The sequence below is a fragment of the Spermophilus citellus genome (assembly GCF_964194105.1).
Source record: "Spermophilus citellus genome assembly, chromosome: 11".
Taxonomy (NCBI): Eukaryota; Metazoa; Chordata; class Mammalia; order Rodentia; family Sciuridae; genus Spermophilus; species Spermophilus citellus.
In genome coordinates, this window is record NC_138192.1 from 49140876 (window position 1) to 49167784 (window position 26909).

At 33.3% G+C, this 26909-nt stretch overlaps 1 protein-coding gene across 1 annotated transcript in view; it reads left to right on the forward strand.

The window, feature by feature from the left end:
- ARHGAP15 (Rho GTPase activating protein 15) overlaps positions 1–26909 on the forward strand; it is a 616251-nt gene that overhangs the window by 293060 nt on the left and 296282 nt on the right. The window contains exons 7-8 of the mRNA XM_081262361.1: positions 11941–12039; positions 13197–13326. Of these exons, the coding sequence (XP_081118487.1) occupies positions 11941–12039; positions 13197–13326 (229 nt within the window). The remainder of the gene's footprint in view (positions 1–11940; positions 12040–13196; positions 13327–26909) is intronic.

The window sequence follows — 26909 nt, forward strand, 5'->3', positions numbered from 1 at the left end:
TCCAATATATGCAAAATAGACCTGGTTCACACCTATTGTCCCAGTGTAGTTATTAATAGTGCCTTTTTGCTACCAAAACTGACACCATTTGGACAGTAAATTATATATGGTCACCCTATAGATAGTATAATCAACATGTATTTTTTATGTCTAATATTTTTAAATGATAGTATTTCCAAAATAGGTATCAATTTTTCTTTGGGAGTAAGGCATGTTAAGGTGTTTTGGCACATGCTTAATATGGAGTGATGTGTCATTCCAGATGTCTTCATTATTAGGTGGTGGCCTGTTGCTCAATTGACAGATGTCATCGTTTATTATATAGTCACAGGGGCTTAGTTTTTTAAAGAACCATTAAATTCCCTCCTATTTTTCCAAGTGTGTGTGTGTGTGTGTGTGTGTGTGTGTGTGTGTGTTAAACTTTATATGCCACTCTATATGAAATGTATCATATGTATTATATACTTCTAATCCAGCATTTTAGAAATGTTAAGTAATTTTTCATATTTGTTTTAAGGGCAACCATTTTGAGTAAAGAGTAAGGGGATTTCCCCAATAGTTGGAATTATAATTTTTGTATGTTTTCGGGAAAAATTTCAACATTTTCATTTATTTAATGGAAAGAGTTAATCTATCCTCCTTAATGAACAATGATCAAATAAAGAGTAAAAAAATATAGATTATTAATCTTGATTAAATACAATTTCAAAATTATCTGAAATCAATAGTACAGTTTTACATTTACTTCTGATTATGTAGTTTGGATTCTAGACAATACAAATTCACGAGTTGATCCTGAAGTCCCCATTTAACACTTCTTCTCTGTTAAGATCCTGCAGTTAGGCAGCAGGGAAGGAACTAAATACCATTCTTTTTTGTGACCCACACACTCTACAAGGACCATTCCCAGTTCCCTCATTTCCCAGGACAAAATAGCATGAGCCCTGTGGGAGTAGTTTATATGTGCCTTGGCTAATCTGTGTTTACTAGCACAGCACAGAGGTGCTCTGTTTGTCTCAGAAAATAGTTATAAATCACACTTCTTCCCATCATAAATATGCATTTATCTTTAGAATATATCACCAACTGAGTCATTTTGATGTAAATATTGCACCTCTTAAATATAATGATGATAATAGAGGCTGTGAATCCACAGATTTGCACAAGTACTCTCTTTTCAATAACTGAAAATATTTAAATCACAGAAGCTTTAACATCCTATGGGGAGTGGCAGACAGACATGTCAACAGAGTAGGACCTACAGAAGTTGTGACTATTTTCTCATTAATGAATAAAACACTCATCAGCTCTTGTCAGGAAAGACAGTGCATTCTATGTTGGTGTGTTCCAGCTACATTGTGACCAGTAGCCTGGAAGTGACTGACAGCTTCTTACCTCCTTCTAGCTCTGTCATCACAACCCAAGGGCTCCATGGCAAAGGTTTGGCAACAATAGAAGGTAGGCTAGCCCCTGTAGATTTACTCCTTTAGTCAGAAGTCCTGCTGTAGTCTTCCAGCTTTCTGAGACTGGTCAAGAGACATACATTTTGTAGGAGGTGCTAAAGTTCTCAGAAACTATACCTTCTGGGTGGTATTCTGGTGGCACTGCCATTCTTTACTCCTTGGCATCCTTGTTTGGAAACTGATTGGCTATAATTTTACTTGAAGATTAAAGCACAGATTTTTATATGTATCTTCTGTTCTCTGAATGTAAAAATTATAAAATACACCTACATTCACTCCTAAGTGGCAGTATTGTAATTCAGCAGATTTCTGTTTTTCTCTGAAACCTGGAGTCGAACTATCTTGAGCCGGAAGGCATTCAAGCTGCTGTTTTTCCCTTAGCTGTATTTCTCTATAAGCATCTAATTGTTTCGGAAAATGATGTACAGTATGCAAAAACCTGAATCTGATGCAAATAAGTCTGTATGGCACTAAAGCTAACAGGTGTTCTCATTAATGTAAGTAGACATGGAACAATTCTTGAATGTTTTATAAACACTCAAAACCATTGCCAAATATGTTACAATAGTATAGATGTACTTACATATTGCAACATCTTTTATTCTTATTGTGCAACCTCAGCACGTATTAATAGAAAGACTTGTGTGATTAATAATCTAGTGGCAACATTTCTTTCTTCTGCTTAAGTCACTGTATTTTAAAAATTAGCTATCTAAAAAAATTATTAGTAACATAACTACTGACACTTTCCTACATAGTTTGTTTATTAGTATTATCAGTTCTTTAGTAAAATTAATGACTGCAACATTCACAGATCTGCAATAAACACCTTTGTCCATTGAGAGTCTCTAAATAAAGTTCTACAATTAACTCAGGTATTAACTCTTTAAAATTTTGAATCTGTGATCAATCGTCCATACTTTCAATTCTCAAGTAGAAAGTTCCAAATATAGGGTTATATTTGGATGGTGTAGTATAAATTATCCCAACATAACACATGGGTGGCTTTGGAGTATAATCAAGAACATTATATTCTATGGACATGTATTGAAATACAGACAACTCTTGGTTTCTCCTGGCCCCTTCAAGTTTGTAATCCTGTTTTCTGAAGTCCAAGTCTTGTTGATACATGGAAAAATACAGTCTTCAGGTGACTGTACTCAATCTTCACAATTGTTTGCCTCTTCTACTCTGATGAATTATGATCAATAGATGTCAAATGTATTAGCTACATTACATGAAAGAATGAAATTGTATTTCAGCCTTCAAATTTTTATTATAATGGAAAATTAGTTAAATGTATTATGCCATATCAAGCAAGAGAATAGTATGCATTCACTAAATGAATGAGATAGGTAAGGTTTATATATTTATAATTTCCTTAGTGTTCCTATGTGTGGGTTATTCATCTACAGCAGACAAATACCATTGGCCTCAAGGTTACTTTAGCATAGTAAGGGAATGGAAAAATCAACAGTGCATTGCAATGTAGACCAATTTGTGCTGTGACAAAGGGAAGTAGGATAGCATGAGGGCATTTTGGGAGTGACATCTATTTCACAGAAGCCTTTATGAAAAGGTGACATCTAACTTGATTTAAAAGATTTAATAGAGGAAGTCAGAGGGTTCTAGGCAGCAGAAATGATGTGCTCTAAGGGAAGAAATGAAAATTAGTATAGGACATCTGGGGAACAAAAAGATTTTCAGTATGACTGGATTGTAGAGATGTAGAGGAAAATATGGAACAGGGGAACTGCAGAGCAGGTAGGTGCCAGAGCACACAGGGTCTGGCAGGCCTAATTAAAGAGTTTGCACTTCACTGCAACAGCTGTGGGGAACCTCAGAATGATATCAAGCAGAGGAATGGGATGATCAGTTCCAAATTTCAGAGAGATCACTTTGGCTGCAATATAGAGTATGGAATAGAAAAGAAAACATGGATGAGACAGTGGAAAAAGCAAAGGGTATTTTAACTAAATCCTTGTGGGTGATGATGTATTTAAATAGTTAAATTCAGAAAAGATTTCATAAGTGCTGTGTTACCTTTTTGTTGCTATGACCAAAATATCCAATAAGAACAGCTTAGAGGAGGAAAGATTTATTTTTGGCTCAAGATTTCAGAGAATTCAGTTTACATTTGCCACTTCCATTGCTTGAACATAAGGTGAGGCAAACCCTCATGGTGGAAGGGCATGGCAGAGGAGCATTGCCCAGCTCATAGAAGCCTGGTACTGGAAATAGAGGAAGGGACCAGCAACAAGATATAGCCTTCAAAGGTAAGCCCCCAATGATCTACTTTCTCCAACCCATGCCGCATCTGCCTGTAATTTTCATTAATCCATCAAATGAATTAATTAATTGATGATAGAGCCTTCATGATGCAATCATTACCTAAAAGTCCCACTTCTTAACATTGCTATACTGGGGACAACCAAGCTTTAGACATTTGAGACTTTGAGGGACATTCTAGATCCATACCATAAAGTATACATTATATTTTTTATTAAAATATAAACATATACACAATGTTTATTAATGTATCCAAAAGGTATGGAAGGAGAGACAACAGTTCAGTATATCATGGGGAAAAAGGGATTCTGCATTTATGTTAAGACTTTTGAATTTTAAAAAAATCCTCAAATTAGACTTATTTAAATAATGATAATAATAATATCATTTCAATTTGATAAGGATGGAGGTAGCATATGCCCAAATTTCATCTAACTAGATGAGTAATTCAGCACAGTGACTAAAGTTCAGGATAGAAGTGGCAGCAGGAATATCTGACCGGTGGATACCAGGAGGCACAGACCTCAGATGATGTATTTATCTGGAGACAATTGCTCCTCCCAAGTTTCAAAATTAACATTAAGAGTCATAAAACTCTATTCTGACATCTTTTTACAACAACTGCTTAGATTAGTCACTTTTTCAATCACTTTTCATATGAGCACCACAGGCAAAAGTTTGGGTGTAGCTGCCTGCAAAACTGTGGAAACTGCTAAACTATCTACTAATTACTTGGATAGTATTCTTTCATGAATATTGAGAAGACTCTTTCTCAGTACTTAAAATATTTTAGCACAGATAAAAGAATGAACACAAGTTTTTGTTTGCTTGTTCATCTGAAAAAAATTTGAGTGTAGACATTTCATTAATAAACAGAAAGGTAGAATCGGCAAATGACATGGGGTGTAAATGTTCATTATAGGCCCAAATTTTATTATGCAGAATAAATCTCTGAAGTAAGAATGCATGGACCAAATTATTTGGATGTCAAAGGTACAGCTCAATTTCAATTAAAAACCATGTTTTTTTTTAAAGGTTGGCCCTAAACCTTATATTTCAGAATGCTCTTGAGATCTGTTGTGTACATAGCTCAACATTTGTTTACTTTCCATTAAATAAGAAATTGCTTACATGGGCAGGTTATGTTGATATGATGACACCACTGAGGTTTCCAATAAATGTACATGCAAATCAATCAACCCAAACACATTGAAAACATATCCAATAAACATCTGGAAACTAATGAACGCACATTTGTTAACACAGGGGGAGTTGTGGAAATGCAGGATCCATTGGTGGCCCAGCTTATTTAGTAGCATGTGGATTTAGGAACATTTCACAGAGTCAGAAGAAACAGGGTAATTATAACATAAGGTTCAACATCTTTAGATATGTAGAACATTTTCCGTTGCTTAAAACAAATATTCCCTAAGAAAATATAAAACATTTTTCTGACTTGCAAAGTTTTTGCAGTCTATCATTTAAATTACTTAAATAAAGGGAGCTTTACTGCTCCCCAAAGCTGAGAATATAACACCCTCCATGCATATTAGCTTGATCTTCTTGACAGACCAGAGAAGTGTTTGTGTGTGCCAATTAAAACAAAAATGGGTCCCTAGTGGCTTGTTCCTCACACAACTTCTGAAGACTGCTATCATTGTTTGCTGGGGTAACCCTGGATAAGGCTGCTATCCAAAGTAAACAAACTTTTCAAAACTTTCATGACAGATGGGGGTTACAAATGCATTTTAATAAGGAGTTGCCAAAACAACTTTTTTTTTTGATAATCAGTATATATTTATTTAACATCTAGCAACATTGGGAACACAAGGCAGTTACTTTCTCACAAAATGCTTTAACAAATAACATTTTTGGAAAGACAAAATGAAGACCTTTTACTTCAAGCTAGCTTTATGTTAACTTTGCTCTGAAATTTAAAAAAAAAAAATGTTAGGAGTTATTTAAGCAAGCTGTAAGATAGCAATGCAGCCTGATAATGTAATTCCTATGGCGGCCATTAAACACCTTTGGAAACAAGTAAGATAACTATTAATATAACCATGAACATCTTCATTTTATCAGATATATCAAATGTGGAGTGATGCAAGATGAAAACAATGTGAATTTGGGTTTTTTAAGCATTATTTTTTGATTTTATGTTTCGATATCTCATTATAATTTAGCCAAAATATATATCCATATTTTATGCTGTGAGTATTAAATAAAGATATGGCCAAAATTAATAACATAAAAATAACTCATATTCACATCAAATAAAGTAATTATATTTTGACATACTTTTTATTTCTACTTAATTTAATACAAATGTAATGATTTCATCATGAAGTCCAAGTATCTCCAAATATAATAATAATTAAATTCCATTCCCCTTATCCACTTATTTCTAAAACCATTGTAGCCATATCATCTAACATGTTTTAGGACTCTTTGGACATTTGGTAAATTTTATTATATATTTCCTACATACAGTTTCAGTTTCATTAGGATAGAATAACTTCTTAGATTTTCAGTCACAGACTGATTCTAAGCAAATTATGAAAAAAATTTGTTCAAATATAGGATTATTTTAGTCTTTTTTAGGATTTGAATACTTTTTTATTTAGATGCCTCAATTCTGCCTGATGCTTTTTTTTCCATAGCAAGGGAATGGTTGTTTTGGAAAAAGAAAAGAAAGAAAGATGTCAGAATAGGGATGTTAGGTGATTTTCAAAAATTCTGATGTCTTTACCATAACTCCAAGGAATTAACAACTTTGTCTAAAGTCAATATTCCAAATCGCACAACTGAAACCAAATCATCATGGCCTTTTCCCATATACATACACACAGTCCTTACTGTATACACTGTTTGCTGAGAACTCATGAACTTGAAATCAGTATCTTTGTAATTTCTTAATTCTGTCATTTAAATGATGCCAATTTGATACAATGGCATTCTTGTTTTCCTCATTTTCTTCATTTGCAAAATTACTTTATGACAGTGGAAGGAAGCTGCATTTGGAGAATGTTTATTATGTGCTTTGAGATCATTAAAGCTGATATCACTTTGCATAACAAGTGATGGTATTCATATCCTTAATATGCTAAAGTTCTGATACAATCAGCCTTTAAAGAATAAGATATCATGACCAGCAGTATATATATAATTTCATGATGTAAATGTGACAGCAGTAATTACTCCCTCCTCTGAAATCTTGACATGAGAGTTGTTTGCACCACTCACACTTAGTCTTACTCTAAGCCATTTTATATTGTTATTTATGTTTATATGCATATGTTCTATTTATTCAAACAGATTGTGAATTGTTGAGGTTGGGAGTTGTTAGCTTCTAACAATGTGCCTTGGACTTAATGGATGCTGAATCAGTCCTTGTTGATGATCATGGGATTAGGGGGATGATCAGTCATGAACATATCCTCTCACAGAATTATCTGTGGAATTTATTTTGCAATTGGAAGGGTAGTATATCAAAGAGAAGGGAGCACAATGTCATTCATCATCTCTTGCATCTTTAGTAATCTCATAATGTATATTTGAGGTCAACTGGAAAGGAAGAAGTCAACAATATTTACCACTCAAATATTTTGCTGATGAGGCATCTATCCATAGCATAAATTAATCCATTGAGCATTATATCCATTTGGTTATTATATATAAAAAACTGGCATTGTCTAAATTAAAATATTGCAATGTTTAGTCTGTGAAGCTGTGAATAGTTTTAATTTGAGTCTTTGTAATTTTTATTTTTCCATTCTCTACAATAAATTTATATTATTCTTATAATCAGGAAAAAGGTGTTCTACAAGGGATTTGTACCAATTCTAAAAAATAAATCTTTGAAAATTTTAATAGTATAAATGCCATTCTACACAATAGCTTCTCATTTAAATAAAAATCTAAGACCACAAAATCTTACCACTGCAATGCATATTGGCAAAATAATACTTAATTGGCAATATTACAAATATAAATACTACTCTTAAAATGACAGTGATTATAAATCTAAACACTATTCTTAAAAATATTTTAAAGTTCTTTCAATTAACACAAAAATAATCAATTTAATCTAAATCTTTTTTTTTTTTCCTCTATACCTCTTATCTGAGATATTGGAGCTTGCATATCCTTGCCTCCATTCAGGGGAACCACAAGGACACAAACCAAGTTTCCAAGCCAAAGAGAAACTATTGTTGTTAATACCAAAAAAGCTTTAACAGACATGTCTAAAATTCTGTAGGTTTTTCAGTGGATATACTTATGTAATTCCTGGGTATGTATTAATCTTTACCACATGCACCTCAGATAGAGCATTAATCTCCAGGATATTTAAAGAACTCAAAAAACTTAAAACCAAAAAGCAAATAACCCAATCAGTAAATGGGCTAAGGAACTGAACAGACACTTCAAAGCAAAAGAAATACAATCAATCAATAAATTTGTGAAAAAATGTTCAACATCTCTAGCAAAGATGAAATGCAAATCAAAACTACTCTTCATATTTCACCTCACTTCAGTCAGAATGGCAATTATCAAAAATACCAGCAACAATAAATGTTGGCTAGGATGTGGGGGTGGGGTGGGGAAGATAAACTCATACATTGCTAGTGGGACTGCAGATTGGTGCAACCATTATGGAAAGCAGTATGGAGATTCCTAAGAGAACTTGGAATGGAACCACCAATTGACCCAGCTATCCCACTCCTTGGTTTATACCCAAAGGACTTAAAATCAGAATACTACAGTGACACATCCATATCAATGTTTAAAACTTAGGTGTCCTTCAACAGATGAATGATAAAGAAAATACAGTATATATACATAATGGAATATTACTCAGCCTTACAGAACAATGAAATTATGGCATTTGCGGTTAAATGCATGGAGCTAAAGAATATCATGATAAACAAACTAAGCCAATCCCCCCAAAACTAAAGTCCAAATGTTTTCTCTGATATGTGGATACTAATTTACAATAAGGGTTGGGGAACTAGAGAATAATATAGTTACTTTGGATTTGGCAGAGGGAAGTGAAGGGAGGGGAACGGATAGGGGGTCGGAAAAATAGTTGAATGAATCAGACATCACTACCCTGTGTACATATATGACTATATGACCAGTGTGAATCTACATCATGTACAACCAGAAGAATGAGAAGCCATACTCTATTTATGTATGACATGTCAAAGTGCATTATAGTGTCATGTATAACTAATTAGAACAAATAAAAAAAGAGAAAGATAATTTAAAAAAAAATTAAGTGGTCCCAATTTAGAGTAAAAAAAGTTTGACACAAATTTCCCCAGACAAGTACTCAAAGATATGTATTATTGACAACATTAGCACACTTTGTTAAGGCTGCTCTGATGCCCTGATATATCCCTTAAAATATGATCCGGTGGAGATGGCATAAGAAGTTTTGCTAAAGTAGGCTTCTAAGCAAAATGGAGACCAGCAGCTCTTACCTAAACCCATTGTTTTCTGTAAGTTCTTCCTTCATTGCCTCACTCCAGCATCTGCCATGTAAGCAAAACATGATTTAGGAAGAGTACATTAGCATGGCTAATATCAGATACTTTATCCCTATTATTAGTACTGTATCATTTTATGTTGTCATCATATGTTGTCAATCATAAGTTTCAGTCAAAGTTCACATTCCTTACTAGTGACATTTTTCCCCCAAGAGTGTTAAAAATTCAATTGTTCAAAGTGCAAATATGATTCAGCAAACCATGTATCGGAAATCCTAAAGAGGTAATGTAAAAATGTGGATTGAAAGCCCTGAATTAAATGGACTTTACCAGTCAGAGATTCTGAAACTACTTTCCTGTGAGTGACTGGAATAGAGCAGAACAAAGTCAATTACTGAGTGTAATTAAGAAGTGGATGCATTTAAACTGTAGAGAGCAGTAGCAGACTTCTCCAGACTGCCTAGTAACTCAAAAGATTAGTGGGAAGACAGAGGAAAGGATGTGAACTGGATTTCTCTGGCAGTATGATTTGAATGAATTGCATTCGTATAGTCCCCTCATCTCGCTTCCCAAAATGAATTTATAAATCACTGATTATGTATGATTAATATAATAATATACATGGATAAAGAAACTTTCAAAATACATTTGCTTCTGATTGTGTTACCAGTAAAAGATTCCCTTTGCATTGCATAGTATGCACCAAAAATGGAAATGCATTGCTGAACTACTTATATTTTATCACTCTTTGAATTTACTAGGCCAAAAACTGAACTATGTTGGCTCTCTCATAAACCCTCACAATACAGTAAATCTAATTATGTTTGTTTCTTGTACTTTAAAAATGTTGCTCCTTTTTATAATTTTAATAATGGCTTATTTATACTGTCAGATAATTTTTATATTAGATTGTACATTGTGTTTGGACCTAAATTCATTTCTGTGTATAATTACAAATTATGGCATATAGTATATTCATAATCAAAATATTTAAACTTAGGATAAAGGTAGAGGTCAAGGACATTACTAGCTTTCTTGGGTTATTTAGAAATGACCTTATATTTTTAGATTTCTCCTTCTGAGGCAACATTTTAAAAAGTAAATATTCAGGACTTTATTTAAGTAAGGAATATTGTAGTGGTGTTCAGATAATTAGGCAAACATCAGCTTAGCTGTCTTTTACTGTATACATAAAACAGAGGACTATTTTGAGCCATCCCAAATCTTAAATGCATTTTTATTTTTAAAGAGAGTGATTGGCCCCAGTAATCTGCCAAATTCTAGTGTGGATAATTAAATCCTATTATTTTCTAATATTTCACTTCTTATAATTGCATATGCTTTGGACAGCTCTTCTTACTGTAGAAGGGGCCAGGCTTGATAGGGGAACTCACATCACTCAAGAAGAGCTGCTTTGCAGTACAGAGTAATGTTGCATCTTCATAGATGTTTTATGAAAAATAAATGAAAAATGAGTATATGTGCACATGTGCCATCAAAAATTTCTTAAAAACGCCAAGACATTCTCTTTAAATGTTGCCATAAGAATCACAGAAAACTATTTGGGGTAATAATTGTCACTTTAATCATAGAGTTTTAAAGATGGCCTCAAGCACGATTTGTGATTTTTCTGAACTGGTGCCACATTTCAGCATTCACCTCCTATTTAGAGCAAGCAAGGCTGAGAAGAGGTGACTGGCTCCTGATTGAGTATTCTGAAATGCCAGTCCTCTCAACCTCTGAAGCCTTGCTTGATGTGTGACAGTAGTTGGGAAATGTTCATCTTCCTCTTGCAACAAAAAAGTCAATAATACAAAGGGAAAATCTTCACAGTTCAGATTGATGGCCTCATACAAAAAGTGTGTCCACACCCACTCTAATCAAATTCTCCTCAAAGGAGCCCTTTATGTGTGAAATCAAGAGCATTGCTCTGTTTCTATAGGGTCACATCCTTCTGTCACAATTCTGGGGAGAAAAAAGATTCACTACAGTGAAAAATGTATAGTTGCATGCTAAGAAGCACTGCCAACTACTTAACAGCACTGAGAGAAGGGACACAGGATGTTCACTTGAGAAATACCCTCTAGGAGAGGTTCAAAGATGTAAATGAACTCTTATTCTAACATACTCCTTTTGTGGGGAAATTGGCTCTTTATTACTTTCCTATGGATCTTTATGATAGGAAAATAGAAACAGCCTAATGGTATTCATCCGTATGACCTTTTAGAAAAGTCTGCATTAGTCTCTTCGGTAAATAATCTGTTTTAGAGCCCTCCATAAAAGGAAATCAAATATAGAGATACTATTAGATTTGAAAAAGACAAACAGGAAAGAGCCCAAAGTGCAGAATGAATTCTGACACACCCGGTTACATTTTTCTGAGACTTCTAACTTAAGTGTGCACTCTCTGTATCGCTCTGGACTTCCTGCCTTATTTCTCCTGAAGTTGGAGCAATTCAGCTTTAGCCTACTCTGAGTTAATCGTTCTATTATTAAAACAATAATGTATTTGTTATGACATGAAAAAAACAGTTTATAGAGAGTACTTCAAAATGATCCTAGCCTCCCAGTTCCCAGAAAGACAATTACTGGAAGACAAGAAAATATTTCAGTGTATTAAACTCTGTTTTAGAAGATTTTTTTTTCAAATGTAGATCTATCTCACATGGTTTTCTCACCTGTCAATATTTTTTTTTCAGATCACAACAGTATCAGGAAATGAGTTCCTTCTACAGTCAGATATTGACTTCATCATATTGGATTGGTTCCATGCTATCAAAAATGCAATTGACAGATTGGTATGTATTTGTTTTGGCTGTTACCTTTATTAGTTAAAATGTAGTCATTTAAATCTTATTGCTCAGTCATATAACACACTCACATTTAAACAGAGCATATGGACTGAGGGATATTAAGTTCTTTTAAGTTTAAATAGAGTCCACTAGGAACATTTTCAGCAGACAGGATTTGTGGGACTAAATGTCATTTAATTTCTCTCTTTCAAAAATGCAGTGCTTTTTTTTTCTGAAATAACATGGACATTCATTTACTAGAGGTTGTAAAAAGCACACAAGCGCTTAATAACTACTGAGTTTTTACATTTACATTTTATGCAGCTTCTAATACTTATTCTGGAAAATAAATATTATTAAGGCCATACTCCCTGTTATAATACCAGTAAATAATAATCCTTTGCGCTGATTTTTATTGTTCTTCCAACTAGGTTATATTATTCTTCTCATGAAAATTACACATCTAGAACTTCATGAAATTATCTTCAATCATACCAGAATATGTTTTTAAAAGAATCAAGTTATTTAAAACCACTCATTTCATACTAATTATAATTTAGCTCATTAATATTTGTAAAATCTTGAGGGGAAAATATTCCTGAGAAATTTTAGTATGTTGTGCAATAAGAAAATACATTCTCTGTGATTTTGCTGATATTTGATTAAAGTCTTTCATGTTATCACTTTGAGATCAAAACTTTAAAAATAAAATAACTTACCCCCTTCATTAATATAGTCCCCATAAACACACAAAAAACACATAAGTTGTTGTCCTTTAGAGTTGACTCTGGGCCCGAACTGCCTGTTTGAACACTGACTCCATCACTTACAAGCTGTGTGGCCTTGAGAAGATTATTTCCTCTTTTTTGGCCTCAATTTCTTATTAAGTAAAAATAATGGTGGCTACCTCATTGGATTCCTGTGATGATTAATTGAGTTAATGCATGAATGCTTGGAATAATGTGCAGCATTTAGTAAGCACCGCGTGCATATATAGTCTACTATTAAATTTTAATATAGAGCTTAGCATAGAGAACCTATCTTAAAATAATTACCATATTTCAAACATTCCTTTAAATTTAACATCAAAATAGAAACAAAACTCTTTAGTGATTCCTTTCTTCATATTAAAATTATTGAGTCTAATTGCTTACTGTTTCCAGCCAAGGGATCCAAGTTGTCCATCAAGAAACCTGGAATTATTCAAAATGCAGAGATCCTCCAGTACTGAATTGCTAAGTCATTATGATAGTGATGTGAAAGACCAGAAACCAGAACACAGAAAATCTTTAAGTGAGTACTTTCTCTGACTTATTCATTTTAACTTTGTCTAAATGCAGTGCTTATGAAATATAAATGCATCAAAATCAAATTTAAGCCAAACTCATACTTCTCATGGAAGATTCGTAGCCATTTCTTGGCTAGGGATTCATGCACTGGAGGGCAGTCTGGGCACTTTGCTCACATCATTGTTGGTAATGCCTTTTGAGAAAATAATTATTCCAAGGTCATGGTCTCTGCTTACAGCAAACCTCTGAATCTCTGAGTAATAGCCATGGAGTTCAGATTGGTGATTGATTTTGAGAGTGGGAAATGTCAAGTGTCTCCAAACCTTGGAATGCTGAATATTTGATTTCCATACATTAAAAGGTATGAGTGACCACCACAGTTGGGCCAACTTAAGCCAACAGGCTATGCAACTTTGCACATTTTAAGACCACCAGAAAAATTTAGAAATGCACATTCCAGAGGTTGATAGAAAATATGGGATGTGAATTAGTAGTTTTCCCAGGTCATACTAGGTCTGCTATTCTAAAGTAATTGAATTTGGACTACAAAGAACTTATACCACTTACATAGTAAACCTCAGTACTTTTATAGATCTTTTCCAAGCCTACTGCTTCTTTAATAAAAGGGGGCTATTAATGCATGTCACCTTATTTCAAAGACTTGGTTTGAGTCTCAACCTTCTGCAAAAACAAGTAGATATTTTTAAAGTCATAGAAAACCCATTTAACAATGTCTTAAAACTATAGCATCTTTCTTGGATCCTCTACCTTCCTATCTTAATCTTCTGATTCACCACATTTTGGGACAGTTCCCTCTGACCAAACATCAGTTTAGTTACATCCTAACTTCAAATTTAAGGATGCCTCAGTAAGTTGAGAATGTACATGTGAATAAGTATGATGCTAGACAACTATATGTATGTGTGTGATATATACATGATAGCATATCTTCCAGAACTGAATTTTGAGAACCACAAATCTAGAAATTATATAAGAACTTGAAGCATAAGTACCCTTTTGAAATTAATTCATTATTCAAAGACCCACATAATTGTCTCTTTTTGGTACTGGGTATTGAACCCAGGGCCTAAAACATACTAGGCAAAAACTCTACCACTGAGCTATACCCACCAATACATACCATAATTTTCAACAAATATCATATACATATTTAGTTAGCCAGTTATGCTATGTTGGAGTTTAAAATGATCAGCATTAATGGCTAGAAAACACATGATGTGGAACGTTTGTGGAGAGTTAACAATGCCATATTTAAAGATTTTTTCTATATGACTTTAAAATTTAGAGTTATTTCATTTAAAGAACATTTCCTTTAACTGCTGGTTATTAAACTATTTTAATTCATATGGAATCTGATATAAGGTAAGATATTAAAATTAAAATTCAGTTGTGAGTGCATATTTAATATTAACTACATAAATATTTTGTAGTAAATAGAAAAAGGATATGTGTTACAGTTATCAGTTGATCTGGGATTTGAAAGAGACCTTGACATGCTTCTGAAGCCTGAAATTAGGGAGAAAATAAAGGTGTACAAAAATGTATTTTAGAAACATTGAGGCTTACAGATTCTGTATTGGGCAGAATCTCTTTTAAACAAGTTTTAGGATACTACTGGGGTGGGGGACAGGAATTCTATGAATAGAATACCTGCTTCTTCTCTTTAGAATTTATTTTTCTTTGAGAAAGATAGTTATTCTCGCTGAAATTCAATCCTGCCTAAGGAGAAAAGACACATTATTTATTCTATTTGTTTTATGATATTCCTAATTGTACAAGGATGCCACATTTACCTTTTACTTTGAAATTTAAAAACCAGTTATAACTAGAATATATTTTGCACTTGCTATCTACTAGTTGTTCTAAGTGCTTGTCTTACATAGTCTCATTTAATGCTCCCACTAACTTTATGACAGATACTATGATTAGAAGTTTTAGTTAATGAAAAAACTCAGCATCTAGCTCTTCAACATCATCCTCTTTTATGGATGAGGAAATGGAGGCTTGGAAAACTAAGGTATTATGTATGAAGACAAGTTAGCAAGACTTGTTTCAAACCCAATCTGCTTTTAGAGCTTGTGCTTTTAACCAAGATACCATGTGAAAAAATATATAGTAAGCTAAATCTCTATTAACTTTCAACTTGGATAGAAATGAATACATTAAATACTTTTTAAAATGACCCATAGAAATCAGTAGACTTAAAGGCAAGACCCAAAAACTTATTAAAAAAGAATTAAGATCAAATGTTCTCTTCTTAATTTGATTTTAATATTAAAATAAATAGTCATTTAATCTTTAATGCTAGCCCTGGTTTTAGAAAATGCCTGGTTTCTGAATCTTAGTAGATATGTATAATTGTAAGCCTTATTTAGGGTTAGCATGTTTTTTGCAAGATACAATAGTTAGTATTCATCGATTTAAAAAAAAAAAAAGTTCAGTCCATATGTATGTGTTCATTTTCACTAAAGGCATAATTATTTACTCACCCATACAATGTCAAATTAGACTATATGTTTGAGATTGGTGAATTTTATACTTGATGATTCTAAAGATATTTTTTCAAGTAGGAAATAGCCTGTCTGAAGCCCCTCTGATCTTGGTCCTAGATTTGAACACCCAAACTTAGATTTCTTACAACCTGCTTTTGATTTTTTTGTCACCCTCTGGAGATTAAATAATTACGTGGAATCAGAGATTCACAGTATCCTCTTTCTCATTAGTAGTCGAAGCACAAACTTTATTGTCAGTTTGCTGCCTTTGGCTTCCTGTGCCCTTGATGTTCCCACGAGTTTTGTCGCCAAGATTGTAGGAAAATAAAGCCAGAATTACTTTTTTAAAAAGCATGTGAACATCATTAGCAACTAACAGGTGGTCATTTTTTTTTTGTCCAGTTTGTCTGTTTAACATGGGAAAAATATGTTCTCTCAATGAGTGGATTCAGAAAGTTGTATTAAAATACACTTTCCTTTTTAAAATATGATTCTAACCTGCCAACAGTATTAAGTATTAATCAGATATTTTAAGATATCAGTTGAGTCTAACAGACAAGAAGCCAGAAAATTCAATGTAAGGGCCAAATCACTGTGGGAAATTCAGGACACCAGTCTGGGATGAGTGTAGGAGAGCAGCTCTCCAGGGAGGGCTGTTATGGAAAGTGGAGAGTCAATCAAAGACGATGCTAACATATTTCTCCAAGAGAAAATCTTCCACTGATGGCAAGGAGGAAAGGCCCAAATATAAACCCAGCATCAGATAACCCTAGAAAGTTTTTTTTTTTAACTTTGCTAAGCTTTACTTTCCAGATGTTTAAAAATGGATCTGATAGCATCCATACAGGATTGAGTGAGAATTTGAAACTAGAGATGTAAATACTTAGTTCACAGCAGGCACTCAATAAGTAGAAGCTCTTATTATTATCCTCTGTGTCCCCAAGCAGATGGTACCAAAATGGGCATGAGCCAAGGATGATGACTGGTAGAAGTCTGGAGCAGGGTGTGTATACTTGACATCCTACTCCCCAAGTGTACAGAAAATAGGGGAAATGAGCCAGAATTGGATATGGGAGTCATAGATACAAAGGCCTAAATATGAGCAGCTGGTCTTTCCCCTGGCACTTTCCCAGGTGAAAATGGCAGCCAGAGTATTCTTGGGAGCAGCAAACCAGGACATAGTTGAAGGGTGCCAAGAGATATCTTGATTCTTTATGCCCCGAAGAACATGCCATTAAGAAGTTCTAGTTAACAAAAGACTCAACATCTAGCTCTTTTCCTGTTGCTTTAGACAAAACTCTAGTTTATTCACATAATGAAACATTCATTGTTTTCTGTCAACAAATATAACCTAAAGATATACAACTAAAATTCTCTATGTAATTTGTCTGTGTATCCCTTTTTTAAAAATTTATTTTTTATGGTTATATTGTGCTTCAGTAGTGAATATATCGTGTCTATCATTGCCAAACTATAAAATCTATATGTGGAAGAAATTGGACAACTTTTATATAAAACTGAGACTTTATTTAGTATTTTAAGTAAGCACCCCCAAAATGAACATGAGTTATAAGAATAAAGTCAAATGATAAAAGAACTAAAAGGAAATATATTTCCTATTAGCTGTCCTTTGATTAAGTTATCATGAAAAACAAATGTGTTTTGGGTGAAATCGTCAAGGTTCTTAGATGTGGATTTCTCAATTCCATATCCCCAAATGATGTGTATAATGCAGTCACAAGGACAAAGATTGGAATAGAAAACTTTAATTGAGATATTTATACAAGGAAGGAAATGAAAATGCTATTGGTAGTTAATGCTATCTTTCTTTTAAAAAGTTGCCTGTAGAATAATTATGATCATGTCATGTGAAAACAAGTTTAATATAGAATGCAATATTTTTTAACTAAATAATTATAATACTGGCTAATCGCAACTGGAAGTAGGCTAATGTCCTCAAAATCCAGGTATAAATTGGTTGCTTAGAACTTGATACATTTTCTCAGGGAAACCATGTACCAGGCACAAAAACACACTGAGCTTTCTTCAGTCACATTGTTTCTAGCAAAAAAAAACTCATTCTGAGTGTGCTATGTCTCTGACCCTGAGAGCCCAGACTTCCCAGTAGTATTGCTCTCCATCTGGTTTCCCACTTCCTACTACCTCACTTTTGCACCAACTCCACCAATGCAATTAGGAATCTCAGAATAGCTTTGGCTAGAAGGCTGCTAACCCCTGACCCCCTCCCCCCACCCAGTGATGGAAGGAAGAGAATGTAGAGCTCCAAGCCAAAAGAAATAGTGGGGAAAGGAGAGAATGGAGGGCTGTGAAAGGTTTTGCAGCATGGATAAGAAAGTGAGTCCTCAACAAGGCAGATATTCTTTTTCCGAAATGTGCATAACAGATTAACTCTGGCATTGTCCCAAATGTTGACATTTGATGAACCTAGGTGGTAGATACACACGTGATCATGATGCTATTGTTTTATGTTTTATGTATGTTTGTGATTTCCCTGAAAAAAACATACCCACATACATACATACACACATAGTTTGTCACTTCCTATGTACAGAATTCAATTTTAAAAATACATATTTTCTATTTACAACTTGAAAACTTTTAAATAAAGATCTAATTTGCCAAATGTGTTACATTAAGAAATTTTTAAAAAATTTATGTAACTCATCATTTTCCTACCCCCTCAAACATATATATATATATATATGGTATATGTATATGTATATATGGTATATGTATGTGTATATATATATACACACACACACATACACACACACACACATACTCCATGTATATTTATTTATTTTGCATGAGTTATAGGACTACTATGACCTTTCTAGTAACTATGTAAAATTTGTAAGATGTTTATTATTACCCAAATGGAAAACTCATAGTAGTTTCTTGGATAAATATGTAATTAGCAATTGTTTAAAACACATACTAGGAAGCCTTTCCTGGATACTCAGAGAAATACGTATTTTAAAGACTTTTTTATTAAGAATTTTGTATAAAACACCTACTCCTGCCAATGCATGAAACTAAGAAGTAGTAGCAGCCATCTGCCAAGAAAAAGAAAACAATATTAAAATGGCACAAATGAATCCTATCTAGTTTTGAAGAATTGGGAAAGCTCTTACCTGGAAACAACAAAAACTTCATAATATTTGTGTAGCATACTATGGGTTATTATGTTGTCATGAGGACAAAGGCTCCCTATTTGGGTAAAATGATTGATTGACTTGACTATTTTTTTCTCTAAAACAAATATTGTCATTCTGACACCAATTTCATTCAATATCCACTTTAGAAAAATAAACTGTGGGATTGAAATGTGAAAATAAATTATTTTAGTTTACTGTACACAACAATATCTAAAGAATAGTTGAGTGCCAATTCTTCACTCAATTGTTTCTCACTATTTAAGGAAGTTGTTTATTTTAAAATATTTCAGTTGGTAAAGAAAAGTATTTTAAAATTTAAATTAAAATATACGTTGTTTAGGCTGGAGGTTTTAAAATTTGTCAGAGAAAAACATTAAAGATTAGATGCATACTTGATAATCAGGCATCCAGAGTAATTTGTCAAAAGTGTTATTCACAAAGGTTGTGAGACTACTGTGGTCTTATGTGACCAGTCGTTGTTCTGACATGTGTTCTTAAGACAGTTAGCAGTGAACCCAAGTTTCCTGGGACCCATAGATTGTAGTTTCTTTAAAACATTTACTTCTCAATGAATCATGTGATAAGAGTACTTAGTTATGAGTTGAGCAAAGAATGTTCTGATTAATATCTCCCTTCCCATCTGAGGGGCTGATCTTGCCCTCTGACCTGTGGGCATCCATGGTCATGTATCTTGTAGCATCAGCTACTCTGAAAGCCTATCTAACCCTATCAGCACTCCAGCACTAGATCACCCCATCCTCCTTCTGACCCTGGCAGCAACACCGTGACCATATTTCCCCTCAGATGAACTTCATTTAATCAATTTCTGATTTCATTAGGTCAAGTGGCATCTTTCTTTCAATAACAGGCCAAATACAGAGGGCTCTTTCCTCTAACTCTCCAGCAATATTTCCTTAGCATTAATATGCTACTATGTCTGTAAACAAGAGAAAAAACAATGCTCTCTGATCTCCCCTGAAAGTTTCTCTCTATTCCATGAGTACAAGAGGCATAAATTATATCTTCTTGTAAAGTTAGGTATATAATATATATTCATTATTGTCACATCAGTTTAAATTACCTTTCCTCAATGTAAAATATATTCTTATAGTTAATCCTATGCAGAGAAAAAAAACATTATTTTGAACACAAATGATCTCCTCTTTTGAAACACAAAGTTTATCTGGAGTATAGGAATGTAGACTACTTTTTTTTTTTTTTTACAAAATCCTAAAAGAAAGTAACTTGATTTTTAATGTATTTATTTATATGTCCCAAACAGGTCTTAAAATATTTCAATTATAAAAACATAGAAACTTTTAAGATTTCCTTGGAAAATAAATTTTATTTCTTATTATTCATACTTGAATTGAAATCCTTTAATTAAAATTAGGTATTGCTTTCACCCTAGAGTATGAACCAAATCTAAAAATACCATATTTCTCCAGAATTCAATGAAGTGAGATCCATACCTAAGAAATTTCTAACTTCTTTCAAGAAATGGTATATGATGACTTGGGTAAAATAAGTCTGTTAATTCATCTTTCTGTGATTATTTAAATGGTACCTGAAGACAAATGTTCCTATTGTCTAATTTTTTCTAATGTAAATAGATATTCCCTATTTATATAAAAAATTAATAGACTTTAAAAATAGAGTCAAAACAGGAAATATCTTTACCAAGTAGAAAATATAAGACTGAGATCCTGTTACCACATCTAGTATCCTCAAAAATCCAAAACTGAGATAAAATATTAAGAATAATTCCTCCTCCTTTTCCCCCTCCCCCTTCTCCTTTTCCTTCTCTTCCTCTTCCTCCAATTAAGAACCACTTCTGATCAAATTATTACATTGGGAATCAAAGGCTCAAGTTCCCCTATAGACAGCTCTTAACTGCCTATGCCCCATTCCCCAGAATTTACCACCATTCCATGACCCACAGTTTATGTTCCAAGGAAATAGTGCTTATAATCCATTATACATACACTACATGCTGAGTTTTACCTTTAAGATAAGGTATTCTCTTTATTAAACCAACATCCTTTAAGAATAGCTCAGGCCATAACCTCTCAATATTTCTATCATTTTTTAAAGGAACCTTGTTTTGTTTTTTTTTAAAATAGTAAATTGAAGTTATACCCAACATTCTTTCTTTATTTATTTTTATGTGGTGCTGGGGATCAAACCCAGGGTCTCACACATGCAAGGCAAGAGCTCTACCACTGAGCTACAGCCCCAGGCCCATCCCCTCTATCATCTTTTTATGTCCTTTTTTTATTTTGAAGAGTTACTATGTTTCATATTAATTCTTGAGGCTCTTTAAATTACTATGACTTGGAATTTTCAAGGTGCTATTAGAGGCAATAAAATAAAAATAAACTATGTAATGTACAAAAATAATAATAGTTTTGATAGTTCTAAGACTCAGAATACTTTTTTCTTGAATCAATTTATTTTAAAAAATTTAGATTAACACAAAAGTTGTAGGAAAAAAGTTATACTAATATTGATCTTCAAGTACTGTTGGTCTTCAACACCATCCTCAAAATGTTATGTGAGATTGTATAAGAAAATTTGGGTCTAAGAATCAGAAAAATTTGAATACAATTCTTTACTCTCAGGATGTACAGCTATATGATTTGGACAAGTTTCATAAGTTTCCTAAAACTGATTTTCCTGGTAAGTATAATGGGTATTTTTTATATAACATTATCAGAAATACAAATGTGGATTTGATAAGTAATAGATATAAAGATTGTATACACACACACACACACACGACTAAAATATATCTAAGAACTTTGTAGGTTACATATTATGATATAAATATTATATATAATGATTTGCATGAGTGAAGTCTGAGTAAACTAATCATAAATTTTTCTACTATAAATCCACCAGTTTCTTTCTTTAGAAATATGCCAGGAATGCACTTTTAATACAGAATTTAAAAATGCAAATTAAACAAATATGTAATTTGCCAAAACTTAATTTTAATATTGTCATTAACTTAGAGCATAATATATCCTTTTATTTTTTTCTTTCCTTAAAGGACTCTGAGTGTCATGGGGCATAATGTCATTCCTGAATGTGAACCTGACATTTTGGCAATCTCTAAATATTAAACTTGGCCAAATGTCAGTTATTTTTTGCATTACTGCAGAATATAAAATAGTAATACAACTGTAGAATTTTGAAAGAGTTTAAGTAATTTTGCATAAAAGCTAGGGAAGATTTTGTTTATGTAATATGTATGTATGTATATATATATATATATATATATAAATAGAATAAGCCAGCATCATAAAGTATCTGGTGATAAGGTGATTGATTTTTATTGACTAGAGTAAAAATATGAAACACACAGATACCAAGCCATTTATAAAGAGTTAACTTAAAGTTGCTGAAAATCTGATTTAACCCACATGCATTTTATTGGCCAGGTGGCAAGTATACCTAGAGGCCCATCACATCCACTATATCAAAGGGATGGCATAGGTGTTATCTGGAAGAGGTAATCCTAGCTGACCAGTACTTCTCTCACTTGCTTAAACCCAGTTCATCCTGATCCATTAGATGGGGAATGCCTGAAGAACATTAACCAGGACCTTCTAAGGATCACCCCTCCTCCCTTATAACCTAGAACAGAGTCTGAAAGCAGTGATGTTTAATATTAGAGGCCTGAGTGAGTAAGTAACCTAATGACTGAGGAACCCATCCTGAATTTTATGCCCAAGGAATAAGAGGAAAGGTTGAACTGTGAAGAACTTATCTCTTAATGTGAGTCTTAGTAAGTTCAAAGCCAGCCTCAGCAACATAGGAAGTCCCTACGCAACTCAGCAAGACCCTGTCACTAAATAAAATACAAACAAGGGCTGGGGATGTGGCTCAGTGGTTAAGTACCCCTGGGTTCAATCCCAGGTAACACACACAAACACACACACACAAATAACAATAACAACAACAACAAAAGAGGTCCACTATGCCCCCATTACTTGAAGTACAAGTCCAAGTTTCTTAGCATGGCTTGAAAGACCCTTTGTCAATGGATCATTGTTCCTTTCAACCTATGCTTCAGTTGTTTCCCCAATGTTTTGCACATTGAAAGTTTACCAAATTGTTATTCCCCAACTCTTTATATTCCATGACTCCCTGTCCTCTGTCCTAATATGTATCCACTTTTTTTTCTCTGTCATTCTTTCTTCTCTACTTGAAAGACTCCCACAAGTCCACAGTCACATTACATTGTAGAAACCTTTCATGCTTCCATCACTTCCCTGGCAATCTTCCCCAAATTCCTCCATTTATGTCTAGAGGTCACTTTGAAATATTCCAACCTTTGTCTGAGAAACACATTTCTGGGCTGCTGTTCTAGCACAATGTAGAACAGTTGGTTAGCATGCACAAGGCCCTGGTTTGATCCCCAGGATCAAAATATCAAAAATAGTTACAAAATATCAAATATTTATCAAAATAATTATCAAAATGACCAGGTGCCATGACACATACCTGTAATCCCAGTGGCTTGGTAGGCTGAGGCAGGAGGATCACAAGCTCAAAGCCAGCCTTAGCAATTATAAGGTCCTATGCAACTTAGTGAGACCTTGTCTTAAAATAAAATATTAAAAAAGGCTGGGAGCATGTGTTCAGTAGTACAAAAAAAAAACCTTTCAAAATACTTGATTGATTAATTTTTAAGATAAGGAAAGACACACATTGCCATATCACAAAAATAATAAAAGTAAGTTTTCTAAATAGGTTTTGAAAGCTGAGAAACAGCATATGGCTTTGGGGACTTCAACAAGAATTGCTTATATAAAAGAGCTGTCTAGTCTGCCTTTGTGCAGAGTAAACCTGCTATGATTATCACATTGGCCATTGCATGACAATGCATAATTTCAGATGGTGAATATTTATTTAGTCTCATCAATTCCTTCTAGCCTATGATTACAGACAAATACAGAATCAAGACACAAACTTCCAGTGTAACTTTTGCCTGTACCACACCCAGTCTTAAACTCTAAACTGGCCTCAAAACGTCAACAGTTCTAGCCAAAGCACAATAACCAAAAAAAAAAAAAAAAAAGGTAAAAAAAAAAGAAAGGAAGAATAGAAAATAAAAGAAAGGAAGAAAAAATGAAAAAATCAGTTTCTAAGGATAAACTACACTCACCAAAACAAATAGACAATAGACAAAAGCTGCAAGCAATTCCCTGGAAATAATCCACTAATTCCCTGGATATAAACATGTGTAAATCCCATCTGAGACTCTATTTACCTTCTATTTGACTCTTCTTTTAGGAATGTGTAATCTCACATGTAGCTTGTTTTGTTTATTTGTTACTTTCCTTCTCCAAAGACAAGAATGATAGTATTTGATTGCATGAATGATGTTTTATGTGGCTCTTGAGTTCATTTCCCATCAGCCTTTCAGGTTAGATGTCCTAATTCTGGATGAGCCACAGCTTGGCTGTTTGACTCAGAGTTAGCTGCTCTCTGCTGCCTGCCAAAACAATCAAGGGCAACCAGGCTGCACTTCAGTCAAGTTGTTTTTGAAAAATCTCAAAGAAAACAAAAGTAGGCTCACAATCTAGTTCTCAAAAATAGAGGATAATTTAAAATAAGATCTAATTAATCCATCTACTATTGTGAGATTTCACTCACTGAGAAGAAATGGTAATAACTAGATCCAAAATAAAATAATTTCTCAGATCCACTCTTCTTTTTTTTATTCAAGGAAATGAAAAAGGAAATGGGCTAATGATAATCATTTTCTCAATAAAAACCTTATTCATAAATGTGTACCAAAATATCTAGTCTTTTAAAACTTCATTGCATAGTAATAAGACCAATTGAAGGAGTTTCCTAAAAATTTTAGTAGTGCCCAGATTCACTTCACTTCTTTGGCTTTATTACCCCAAGACAGCTTACATAAGAATAATTAATCTTTTTTTTCCTAGTCAGTACCTGGGTTTATTATTAAAATTCCATGCCTTATTTTTAAATTGGGCATAACTGATTTTCACAGAAAGCTTTGGTTGAGAACCCAAAGAATTTTTGCTTAACTCATTTTTATTGAACAAAATCCAGAGTTTTAGTCAAGAAGCATTAGATATTAATCACATGTGAGTGGGATCATTAAAATTTCCTTTACCTTCCAGAATGGTGGGTCATTATGGAATTATATGAAGTGAGCTCACTTAATACTCTTTACAATTACACAGAAACAATCATTTTCATAAGTCTTACAAGAAGCTTTAACTACTACCTGAAGAGCATTTTGGAATATTAGAAAGTATTATGTTTTGTTATTGTAGATGTGACTTGTGAATTGAAAAAAAAAATATTCTCAGACTTCGGAGTCACCCTTTCCAGCTTGATGAGTTTTAACTGCTAACAGTTTGTGATTATGTTTTCAATATGAGAAGTAGAGAATTTCCTGCTGAAATACAAATCATTTTTAAATTATTATATTCTTAACTTTATAGAAAATAGGAGGAGAAATGCAGTATTTTTAATTGCAATTAAGAACAATAGTTTGTGACAATTTAAGGTGAGTCAGTTAAGGAGAAAATTAAGGCAAATTCCTCCTCTAAATTGTTGTTGCTTTTCTCCTTCTTTTTCTTGTAACCATTTCTCATCTTTGACTTTGAAACCCAACAGTTTAAACTTGGTTCTTATTTCAGTGGGCTAATCCCCTTTCATAAATCATGCTCAAGAGCTGAAATAATTTGCACATCATTTAAAGAGTATTTGCTTTGAAATATTCACCTCAAGCCCTTTTGTATATCCTTTCTCTCTAAAGATTTGTAGTATTTGTTTTGTTCTCTGAGGTATAAAAGACCTGGATAAACTTTATTCCTGTTGTTTCAAGATTAGTTAACGAAAATGCATATTAATTCAGCAGGGATGGGAACAAACCTCAGCAAAGATGATCATACATATGCCCCTCGGGAATAGCAAAGTACAAAATGTCAGTCTTCAAATCTCCTTGGACTTGCTCAAAAGAGTATTGAGGGATTTAAATTTCCAGAATATGTCTACAAATGTAATTTCTTTGTTGTGGAGAACAGGAGCTATACTGATTATTTTTCCCCAGAAAATTGATTCTAATTTGTATTTGAACAAAAATTAAGCTATCCACAAAGTAGCTTTTCAAAAAGACAAAAACTAGACAGAAAAAGTAAATTTAACATGAATGCTATTAATTTTTAAATTTATTTGTTAGTAAACTTCAAATATCAACATAAAGTTTAGCATCCCAACATCCAGGTTATTTCCCTACAAAATGGTGTCATTGGAATGACCTCACAAAATTATAAGTAAACATAATTAGGTAAAATATCACTTTACATTTATAAACTCCATTTTTATAATTTACTAATAAACTCAAGAAAAAAAAAACAATACTGATTTATCCAGTTAATATATCCTTCTTGAATGGTAAGATGTGCCCTATTTTTTTCTTAAACTGAAAATGACCATAAACTTTTGGCACTTAAGTGCTTATCCGGAAATGACTAAGTGGATTCAGAGGTCATAAATCACTCATATAGATCCAGCCACCCACAGTCTTGTTCCACTTCTCTTCTCTACAAGTGTAGTAATAGGCATTTCCACAGTCCTCAGGGTGCCAAACTTTGCACCATTAGGAAAATCTGCAAGTAGCTTGATTTATCTTCCCCACTCAGTTAGCTAAGACCCAACTAAGTAAAAATCAGCAGGAATGAACTTGACTTGTTAAACTTTTTTAACAGGGAGATACAACAATTACAACTTTCTTCCTTTGCTATTTCCATTTACATTGAATGTGAAGCCCCTAGTGAAAAATATTTAGATGAGATCTCAAATTATAGGTGCATGGCTGATGATGCTGACTCTGGGTTTTCATTACA